The sequence below is a fragment of the Pteropus alecto genome, unplaced genomic scaffold (assembly GCF_000325575.1).
Source record: "Pteropus alecto unplaced genomic scaffold, ASM32557v1 scaffold220, whole genome shotgun sequence".
In the NCBI taxonomy this organism is placed as follows: Eukaryota; Metazoa; Chordata; class Mammalia; order Chiroptera; family Pteropodidae; genus Pteropus; species Pteropus alecto.
Window position 1 is genome coordinate 2726880 of NW_006430043.1, and position 12197 is coordinate 2739076.

The 12197-nt window shown below is 39.3% G+C and overlaps 1 protein-coding gene across 1 annotated transcript in view; it reads right to left on the minus strand.

Moving 5' to 3' along the window:
- SLC4A8 (solute carrier family 4 member 8) overlaps positions 1–12197 on the minus strand; it is a 67813-nt gene that overhangs the window by 7980 nt on the left and 47636 nt on the right. Inside the window, 5 exon segments of the mRNA XM_006904609.3 lie at positions 682–773; positions 4763–4900; positions 7598–7771; positions 8932–9000; positions 11634–12024. Of these exon segments, the coding sequence (XP_006904671.2) occupies positions 682–773; positions 4763–4900; positions 7598–7771; positions 8932–9000; positions 11634–12024 (864 nt within the window).

Genomic DNA, 12197 nt, shown 5'->3' on the forward strand with positions numbered 1-12197 from the left:
AATTACGGCAGAAGTAAGGAATTTTTAAGATACCAGTTTGGTCCTCCTTGGCTCCTAGGACTGTGGATGCCATGAGCCAAGCTGGAACAGGCTGTCTTTGCTCATCCCCAAAGGCTTGCCGAAGCTTGGGAATTTCATGCCTACCAGGCTAAGAACTCTCTGGAAATGAAGACCATATCCTATTCATCTTAGGAAGGTAGCAAAGAAAGGCAGAAGGAACACTGCTTTGAGGAATACAAAGGCTAGGGTTTGAGTCTTAACCTCTCTTCTTAGCAGCATTGTGACCTTGGGCAAATTACATAAAACCCTCCATGCCTTGGTTTCCTTGCTGCATGAATGTAGATAATGAGACTTAGGTCAGAGAGTTGGTGTAAAGATTAAATGACAGTACATAGCAAACCTTCTAGCAGACTCCTGGCACAGAGAAGGCACTCAGTACCTGGGCTCCCTCACACTGTTCTCCTTGTGATTTCCAGCACCTGGTCGAGTGCCTGATACATGGCAGGTAGCTACTCAGAAAACCCTGACAGGAAAAGGTGTTTTCACAGGTTGGAACTGGGAGGCTGAGTGTTGGCTTTTTATACCAGCAGCTGCTTGTGTGACATCCCCTCCCCCAACAAAGCCAGGACATTTATAGAATACCCAAAACAGTAAACCCCTTGGTGTTTAGGGAGTTTTTACCTGAAACTGTTGTTCTTTCCAGGACTACTTAGTAACTTCCTGCTTTCTAAGGAGAACTTGTCTCCTCCCATTTCTAATATTTTCTCAGCCTCCTGGAAGAAAAAAAGACATTATAATATCTTGGACCAAGTAAAACCGTGAGTCTACACCAGCGCATTTTCTATCACTACAGTTTCTACCTAATTTTTCTCACATTTATTATAAAAGAGTGCAATTATGTTCTTTCATAGATTTGACTCATCACAAAAAGAAAGGCAACCAGATATTTGTATACGGAATAGTATTTTTTTAAAAAAGAGCCTGAATTTGAATAAGCCCTAGATCCAACTACCAATTTACTAGAAATATAGGGAAAAGAAGAACATATTAAATGACACCAAGGGATACATTTAGTAAAATCTAAATGGTGGGAAACCTTACAGTTCAAAGACCCAGTGTATCCAACCAAAAGAAAAAGAGATAGAAGGGGAAGCCCCAAGGAGATTTAAGAAGCATATCAACCAATTGCAATATATGGACCTTATTTGGATCTTATTTCAAACTGATTGTTAAAAATAATAGTGAGTCACCAATGTCACCACAATAAATTTAATAAAAAATAAATAAAAATAATAGTAAGTCATCTGGGGAAATATGAATAATGACCGTTCTTTCTACTTTTGCATATGTTTGAAATGTTCTATGATAAAATGTTTTATCAAAAAATAATCTCATTAATTAAAAAAAAGAATTAGAGAAAAAATATGTACAAATATGGTTGAAGTAGTATAATTAATAATAAAACCAAAAACAACTATAAGTTTTAAAAAAGGAAGAATGTTTAAATTGAGATAATAATACTATAGAATATTATGCAACCATTAAAACAACATATATGATTACCCTATAGACATATAGAAACATGAAAGTGTCTTATGAAATCAAGTTGAGGATAAAAAATCAGAATATATTTATATATAACAACACACAAAAATATACAATTATTATGGTTATATGAAACTGTATTAAGAATTTAAATAGAACATTTTAAAAACTGAACAGAATGTTAGATGCTGATGTGAAGATTTGGGATAAAGTCTATTTTTTTCTTTTATTTCATTTAGTTTTTAACATAATTATATCATTTTAAACTTTAGAAATTTTGAAAAATAAGAAATATAATGTTTACCAGCCACCTTGAACTTAACATCCAAAAGAGATCCCTTGATTTTTCCTCCCCAAACTGCTGTTCCTAGGTCTTCCCCATCTTAATAAATAGCATGGCCATTCATCCATTTGTTCACTCCAAAAATCTGTCGTCCTTGATTCCTCTCTTTCACCCATGCTACTATAAATTGGCAAAACTTATCAGCTCTGTATTCCAAATAAGTCCCAAACCAAGCCACTTTCACCACCTCTCCCTTAGCCTAAGCTACCGTCACTTCTTGCCTGAACTATTGCCACAGATTTCTAACTAGTCTCCTGGCTACTTCTCTCCCATTTCCAGCTTCACTGGTTTTCTTGATGATCCTCAAGGACACCAAGCTCATTCCTTTGCATTCACTGTTCCCATGGCCTGGAATGCTCCTACTCCTAGATATTCTCATGACTTGCACTTTACTTTAGTGAGGTTTCTGCTGAAATGTCTCCTTCGAGGAGTCGTCCTTGATCACCCTAAAAAAAGCAACTCCCATATCCCCTTACTGTCTTCTTAAACCATATCACTACCTAACGTTTTATAAATATTTATAAAATGTTACTACCTAACGTAAATAAATATTTGTGTGCGCATATATGTAATTTTAAAATTTTGTTTGTGTTTTTGGATGTCTAAAAGCTTCACATTTTATGCAGTGAATTCTATCAATCTTCACTTTAAAGTTTTCCTCCATTGCTTTTGTGCCTATAATTGTTAAAGCTTATTTAATAACACAAAACAGATAGACCAATGGAACAGAATTGGGAGCCCAGAAATAAACTCATGCATATACGGTCAACTAATATTTGACAAGGGAGCCAAGATCATGCAATAGAGAAAGGACAATCTCTTCAATAAATGCTGCTGGGAAAACTGGATAGTCACATGCAGAAGAATGAAACTGGACCCCTCTCTTACACCACTCACAAAAATTAACTTGAAATGCATTAAATACTTAAATGTGAGACCTGAAACAGTAAAATACCTAGAAGAAAACATAGGGAAAAAGCTCTTTGACATTGGTCTTGGCAATGATTTTTGGATTTGACACCAAAAGCACAAGCAACAGAAACAAAAGTAAATAAGCACGACTACATCAAACAAAAAGCTTCTACACAGCAAAAGAAATGATCAACAAAATGAAAAGGCAATCTACGGAATGGGAAAAAATATTTGTAAACCACATAACCTAATAAGGAGTTAATGTCCAAAATATACAAAGAACATATACAACTCAATAGCAAAATGATGATGATGATGATGATGATGATGATGATAATCCAATTAAAAAATAGGCAAAGGCCCTTCTTTTTCCTAAGAAGACATATAAATGGGCAACAGGTATATGAAAAAACATTCAATATGATCAATCATAAGGAAAATACAAATCGAAACTACAATGAGATATCACCTCACATCTGTTAGGATGGCAAAAGACAAGAGGTAAGTGTTAGTGAAGATGGGAAAAAAGGGAACTCTCGTGCACTGTTGGTGGGAAGGTAGATCGGTACAGCCACTATGAAAAAAAGTATGGAGATTCCTCAAAAAATTACAAAGAGAATTATTGCATGATCCATACATATACATGATCCATACATATACATAACCAAAGGAAATGAAATCACTATCTCAAAGGGATATCTGCACCCTATGTTCATCGCAGCACTATTTACAATAGCCAAAACATGGAAACAACCTAAATGTCCATCAATAGATGGATGGATAAAGAAAAGGTTACACACATATACACACACACAAATATTGTTCAGCCATATAAAAAGGAAATCCTGCCATTTCCAACAACATGAATGAATCTTGAGGGCATTATGCTAAGTGAAAGAAGTCAGACAAATACTGTATAATATCACTAATATGTGGAATCTAAAAAAACTGAAGTCATAGAAAGAATAAATTGGTGTTTGCAGGGCTGGTGGGGGGAAATAAGTGAAGATAGTCAAAGGGTGCACACTTTCAGTTATAAGATGAATAATTTCTGGGAATATAATACACAATATTGTTAACAATACTGTATGGTATATTCGAAAGTTGCTAAGAGAATAGATTTTAAAAGTTCTCACCACAAAAAATAATAATTGTGACTATGTAAGGTGATAAATGCATTAACTAACTCTATTGTGGTAATCATTTTTCAATATATACATACATCAATTCCTTACATTGTATACCTTAAACTTACACAATGTCATGTCAATTATATCTCAATAAGACTGGAAAAAAATAATATAAGATTTTAAAAATTCAAGATATTAGGAAAAAAGTCCTTTTAAAATGTATTTCAAAGGACACGTTCAGACACTAACTGTATTTGAAAACACTTTCCGGCTCTTTCGTTTCTTGGTCGGGTATTTTCATTTTGCTACACATTCATCCTTTGCACATATAGGCTACCAACTGAGGGTCCATTGTGTGGCTGGCAGATGCCAAGTGCTGAGGGAAATGAGGAAGGATAGAAAGTCTTGTGCAAGTTATCTTTGCATGGTGCCAACCACAACATCATCTGCAATTAGGTACATAACAAATACTCTCAGAAATAATAGGTTTTGTATACTTGTCAAATTAGACCTTTTAGGAGAACATGAACCATTAGATCTGATAATAAGAGCAGATTCTATGTTCATAGTCTAAGTGTGAACCTGGTGAGTAGACTGTAGACAAACAAATAAACAAACAAACAAAACAATTGGTTGTCAAATCCAAAAATGAAGGGCAGACAGGGACAAGAATCTTTAATCCTTTCTCAGCTGAAAACAGCTTTGGAAGACTCTTCCCAGCTCCTAAATATAACCCTTGGGATTCCAGACATGCTGACTTTTCATGTGGCCCATCCTATGTTCTGAAATTTGAGGCTGCCCCAAAGTGTACAGTTGGTGCAAGAACTATGACCTCTTCCTCCTTGGCCTTCTTTTTGGCATCATCCAACTTCTTCTTTTTGCTTTCAGGCATGAGATCATCTAACCAGCTCAGCTCTCGCTTTGAGAAGCAAAGATCCATGACTTTCCTGACAAAGACCAAGGCCAAAACCTGAAGAAAAATAAAGAAACTGAATTAAATGGGCTCATTTACTTCCTGGAGTTAAAAGCAAAGTCTTACTTTCACAGCGGATGAGGACATTTCAAGCAAAATCAAACCATAATAATAATGATAGTTGCCTTTTATTGAGTGCCCTCTTCGGACCAGATACTAAGGTAAGTGTTTTATATACAATATTTATTTAACTATCTTAACAACTCTACAACCTAGAGAGCAACTAATTTAATTCCCTTAATGAAAAGAGAAACACTTCATCTGCAGATGGCCCTAAGAGCTGCCTTCCCCTGGCCTGGGGCCTGCAGAGCTACAGGGCACATGGGGTTGCAGAGCCTCTGCAGGAGCATGGCTATGGTGGGGCCAGCCATGCCCATCCCAGGCATGACTCCCCATGGGGTGAAGGGACCTTGAAGGACCCTCTGGATTCCCTCTGATCCCTTGCCTATGCATTTCTCCACCAAATCCTTGCTTTATGCCTGCATCATGGATCTCTGGTTTTTGTCTCTGCCTTCTGGTCTGGTCTGACACTCTTTATAAGTGAGAAAATTGAGGCCCAGGGAGAGAAAGTGACTTGCCTAATTTCCTCAACAGAAACAGGTCAATGGATCTCAACTGCTACTCTACATTTTTTCCCCACAAGGGCCATTTTAGTCAAACGCGAACCAGTAATAATCCAGAAAGACCTGCCTGGATTGACTGGTGTTCACCAGCTACATCTGGTGGCTGGACAAAGAATGAGGCAAATAAAGCTTATTAAATTCAACCAAATTTCTCCTGAATTTCAGTGACTATTTTCCCAATAAATCCAAAATTGATAGTATCCCTCCGGGATTTGTTAGGAACTTGCTATTTCTTTAACCAAACACTAAACCCCTGAACATAACACCCAAATGCAGAACCCTATGTGTATTCTGACAAAATTGAGAAACCATCAGAAAAGTATATGCCTAGGAGACCAGGGAAAAAGAAACCCGCCTCTAGTTTCCTCACCCTTGAATATTCTCCCGGTAAGACAGAGTTCAAAAGTACCTAAACAAGTACCAAACATTATCCTCATTGCCTCTTTTCTCTAGAGGCCTACCCTTTAGGTAACTGTCAAACATTCCACTGAATTTTCAGTATCTTTGTAACACAGAGTGAGCCAGAGAAAGGAAGGAATCAAGAAGAGGTGATGAAACAGTCAGGTGGCAAGAATTTCATCATCGCCCTAGATTTAGAAAACAGCTTGTCACCTGTTGCACCACACATAGTTCAGCTTCTCTAGTCTTCTTTCCAAAGATCTTGCTTCAGTTAGAAAGGACATAAGGATGTCCCAGTCACTTATCAGTCCTAGACGAACCTCCTCCTCTCCTCCAGTGGCTTAAAACAGTGTACTTCTACCACTTTAGGCAGTTCTGATCACAATAAATTCTAAATTGGAACTCTATTGCTTTAAAGTAATATGCAAATTATTGCAAACATGAAGGCTCCTCTCCATGTCAGATTCACAAAAGAAAGAGAGAAAGGGGGAGAAAGAGAAAGAGAGAAAGAGAAAGAGGAAGAGGAAGAGGAAAGGAAGGAAGGGAAAGGGGAAGGAAGGGAGGGAAGGAAGAAGGAAAGGAGGGAGGGAGGGAAATATCACTACTCATTAGGAAGGCCAGGCAGACTGATAATCTAGAAAATAAACATAACAAACTGTTACACACATGCATCCCCACCTCAAGGTCCCCTAAATAATGCTGCTCCTATGAAGATCAACCAAAAAGTCATCATCAATAAGGGATTAATATCCATATTATATAAAGAACTCCTAAAACTCAACAACAACAACAACAAAAAAACCAACCTAATTAAAAAATGGGCAAAGGACTCGGATAGACATTTCTCAAAGAAGAGATACAAATAGCCAATAAGCACATGAAAAGATGCTCAATATCACTACTCATTAGGGAAATGCAAATCAAAACCACAATGAGATACCATTGTTTGGCTGTTATCTAAAAACAAACAAACAAACAAAAACCTCAAAAACAAAAACACAGAAAATACGTGTTGGCAAAATGTGGAGAAATCGGAACCCTCTGCGCTGGTAGTAATATAAAATGGTATTGCTGCAATGAAAAACAGTATGACAGGTCCTCAAAAAATTAAAAATGGAAGTGCCATATGATCCAGTGATCCTACTTCTGGGTATATACCCAAAAGAAATGAAAGCAGGGACACAAACAGGTATTTGTTTCCTGTTAGCATTATTCACGATAATGTGGTATATGTGTGCATGTGCGTATACACATACATATGGAATATTATTCGGTCTTTAAAAAGGAAGGAAATTCTGACACACGCTACAACATGGATGAACCTGGAAGACATTATGCCAAGTGAAATAAGCCCATCACAAAAGGACAAATACTGTATGGTTTTCCTCTTATGAGATCCCTAGAGTAGTCATATTTATAGAGACAGAAAGCAGAATGGTGGTCGCCAGGGGATGAAGGGAGAAGGAAATGGGGAATTATTGTTAAATGAGCTGTTTAATGAGCACAGAGTTTCAGTTCTGCAAGATGAAAAAAGTTGAAATGGATGGTGGCAATAGTTGCACAACAATGTGAATGTACTGAACTATACACTTTAAAAGGTTAAGATGGTAAATTATATGTTATGTATATTTTATCACAGTTTTAAAAAACAAATAATTTTTGAAAAACTCACCATCATTGGAAAGATAATAGCGGCTGGAGACGCCTTGATGACCCAGAGCAGAACAAGGCAAGTTAGTTGGACGAGGGTGAAGAGGTGCACTTTGCGCAGTGGCACATGCCGAAGGTAGATGAAATCTGGCTGGTGCTTTGCAGGCATCCCAAAGAGCTTCAGACGATCAAAGAACTGAAAGGGAGGGACTGGCATTTATTTTCAGGAGGCTTCTCTGGGTCAGAAGCCTTGTTGGGCCCATTCGTATCCCTTGTATCACCTGCTCTGAAAGGTAGATAATACCATTTCCACTGGACAGAAATGGAAACTGAATCTCAGAGAGGGCATGTAATTTGGCCACGGTTGGTAAGTGACGGAGTCAAAATTCAGATCCACCATTTTAAAGTCTAGGTTCAAATTTCTTTTTCCTACCCCACACTATGGCTCCTGAGAAAACTTCTTTCTCAGGAAATGTTGAAAACAAAATAAGGTAATTGCATCTTTCTCTTTATTATCAAAACTAAATCTCCTCCTGGTTATTGGAGGAGTTTGAAGATTCTCATGATTACTTATAGTGGAAACATAAAATGAAACCTCATAACAATCGATACAGAAAATATGACCATCCTTATATTATAAAATGGAAAACAGAGACCCAGAGGGATTAAATAACCTGCCCAAAGTCACATTAGAATTCAGTGTATAAGAATAACCACTGGATATTCCATAAAAACAAAGAGGAACTAGCCAAAAATAGAAGCAGCAGCTAAGTCATCATATCATCTGGGGTACCCAAGTAATGAGTAACAAGCTCCTGAGTTTCTCTGTTCAAAGGTCTGAGAGGAATGAGTTGATAGATGGGAAAAGGCAGAGTGTGACAGGAAGCTATATCTGCTTACATGGAGCAGCTCCCACTACTACCCAATCTCTTCATCAATGTACAACTAAACCCCCTCTCTCACACTTTAGCCTGGCACTAAAACTAGCATTGTTCCTGTGTGGAAGCCAGTTTGATTCTTGACCAATCTTTTGTATCTAAGTTTACTAGCATCTGACAAAGCACCTAGTGTTTAATGTGTGCCTAATAATTGTCTGTTGAATAATTAACAAATGACTAGAATCATGACATCAAGCCAGACCAGCTGTAAGTGTCTGCACCCTCATGCCAACATGACTGTATTTTGCCCGATGTCCAAAGAAATGTTTACAATAGCTTAACCAGCAAGATTAGGAAATGGTTTCTCAAAACTGGTTTGTGCTTCCCTAGGGGAGGGAGCTGTGTCCCCCCACCCTGCCCTCAGTCAGGACAGGTGAGCTCACAGTGAGAAGACTGCTCTGGCTGAGCCATGCAATACCTGAATTCCCTGTAGTGAAGAGACTCCCATGTAGAGGAAGACTCCGTAGAGTACCGGCATCGGGATGAACTGAAGACAAGAGCAGAAAGACCAGAGATTATACTTGGTATCAGCACACTCTGGACTATATCAACTTTTAAATCTTCAAGAAGGAAGCACAGTCACAAAATCACTGTATAAATATTACATTAGTTTCTGCTGCCTTTACATGATTAAGAAGCAGAAGTAAAAGCAAGCTGACAGTGATAAAAATCATTTTGTTCTGAAATGAAATGATTACATGTAAGTGTAATCTGGTCCTGATTTAATCATAGGCTTCACCTCTCACCTATGTCTGGCTCTTCCTCTTCCGTGGGGATGGGCGGACACACACGCGGACACACACACACACACACACACCCATAGACACACCTCTTTAAAACTGATACCTCTTAAACATTTTGTAATCACACAGTCATCTCCTCAGGGATTTGGTTTATTTTAACATGGACTAGAAAAGTTTCCTTTTTTACTAAGCAGACTTGAGGGCAGGAGTGGGGAAATAAGATACCTTATCAGAGAAGGAATGACCTGGGGAGAAATAACAACATTTTTATATTGAATCTACATATATACCTACCACATCACATACATTAATCCAAGTAATCTTCAGAGCAACTCTATGAGGTAGGGAAATGAGGTCTATAGAATCAAGGCAAGGAAAATCTCAGAGCTGAAGACTAAACTCGACTTGCTTTTATTCTGAGGCTAAAGAACATTCCCAAACATAATTCCTCTCAGCACTAGAAAATTCCCCATTGGATTTTATGTTGTTCCAGCTCTAGAGTGAGTAGATGTCTCAATTTGGTGCTACCTTGTTTGCAGAACTATTGAATGGTTTCCTAAAAGAATCCTCCCAAGGTAGTTAAAGGAAGGCCAAGCAATGCCCACCACCATGCCTTTGTGGTTACATTCCTGGAGGAGCAGCAATCTTTGGGCTTCTTCAGATGGCACCTAGACCAGCAGTAGGAGTGGGGAAGGACTAGGGACAGAGAGTAGAAGAGGGTAATGAGAAGAGGTGGCAAGATTGAGTGGACAGGCAGATAGTGCAGAATTCTTTCCCATCTCTCTCATCTCACCCTTAAATAGCATTTGCAGTGCAGGCTAGGGTGGTCAGAGATTCACGAAAAAAAGAGAAATGGAAGCAAGAGAGACAAATAAGTGCTCCAGAATGGTTGGGGCTTGAAGATACGGCCACAGAGCTTTCCTTCTCACCCCATTTTTCCCAGATGCAGGCCTTACACCCACACACAAAAGTTTTTTCTCACATTCAGGTATTTTTCATCCTTCTAAAAATTCCCTTTTAACCTCAAATCTCACACCAGCCACTGCCCATTTTTCTGTTCCACTTTACAGAAAAACCTCTTGAAAAAGTTGTCCACTCACACTCTTTACTTCCTCACATCCTATTTACTCATTAGTCCCTTGTTAATTCAGCTTCTGCCCTATTGTTCCACTGAATCTGCTCTTGTCAAGTCACATTAGGCCTCCATGTTGTCAAATCCAATGGCCTTGGTTTAGTCTTCATCTTTCCAGACAGTTTCTAACTAATCTCTCCTACCTGAAACACCCCCTCGCATCACTTCCCTGACACCACACTCTCCTGGTTTCCCTCCTACCTCTGGCAGCTCCTTCTGAGTCTCTGTTACATTTCCTCCTCTACCCAACTTCTAAATACGGAGCTCTTTAGACTGTTCTCTCTGGTCCTACTTCTCTTTTATATCTACCCTTCTCCTTGAGTTATCTCATCTGCTCCCTTGGCTTTCAATATCACTTATGTGCTCCCGCATTTATATTTTTAGTTCAGAACCCTCCTCTAGCTTCTTTACTCAGATGCCTCCTAAAGATCTCACCCAAAATCTGACCACAGTCTCGCCTGTCACAAAATCATTTCCCCGTCTTAATGCCATCTGCCCAAGTCAGAAACCTAGCAGGTGTTTTTCCATTTTCCTCACTCAATTCTACATCTAGTCAACAGGCAAGACCTTTGGATCTGCCTCCAAGATATACAGCAGACATGCCTTTTATCCATCCCTACTGCCAACTTTCTTACCCAAGCCACCACATCCCTATCTGTAATAACCTCACTGGTCTCTCTGCTTCTATTTTTCCCCAACCCTAAAACCTCAGACTCTAGCCATCAGCCAGAGTGATCTTTTGAAAATACTAAATCGATCATGTCCGTCTGTTAAAACCCTTCAAATGCTACCTTTACCAGCGTCAACAAGGCCCTGCATGGTCTGCCCCTGCTTACTCTTCAATCTCATCTCACTGTGCTTTTGCCTTTACTCAACATCCTTGAGTCACATGGCCCGGAGGTTTCCTATTCATCATTCTTTCCAACTCGGGGCCTCACTAGACTGTTTTTCTCCCTTTCCCCTAAGCCATTCCCCGCTCTCCCTGGCACAGCTGGCTGCATCTCAGCTTAAATACCATCTCCTTAGAAAGGCCTTCTTTGACCACACTTACTAAAACAGCACCTCCTTAATTTTCTATAGCACTGTAGACCACTGTATATTTTCATTGATCACTTTTATTCTGTAATTATTGTTTTCTTAACTAACTTTCTTAACCATGTCTTATCTGTCTTACCCCACTAGAATAAGCTCTTATTTTCAAATCAGGCACTCAATATATTACCTAATGAGTGAATGAATGATTACCTTTAATATTGCTGTCATGAAGACCGAGCAGCCCATCAGCACAAAGATCATAAGGCCTGTCACTCTCTGCTCTCGGATGCCCAAGAACTTGGGCTGTTCTCCAGGAGCAGAGCACTCAGATTCCAGTTTGAGGCTATTCACATGTGTGATGGACAGGACAGTTGCAGCCACAAACCAGGGCAGGCCCATGATGGAGCAGACACCCAACATGATGGCCACCATCAGCAGGTCCAGGTGGTAGCCACAGCCTTTCTGTGGGGGGAAAAGAGTCTCTGTCACTACCAATGGTCTGGCTACAGTAGGGCATAGAACGGTGAACTAAGAGTCTCAGGCCCAAAGCAGGAAGGGCTGTATAGGTAAGGAGGAAGGGGTCCAGTGATCCCAGACAGGTCTTTTGGCCACTCTTCATTTGGAGGGAACAGAGAAGAAAAAGGGAAACCTTAGCCTATGCAAAACATGCCAACATCCGTTCTTTATCCAAGTGCCCCAGATCTCACTCTGAGTCTCACACATTCAAAGATCCTTCCTTGGCAGAGTCGCCATAGACCAAGCCACATCTTGACC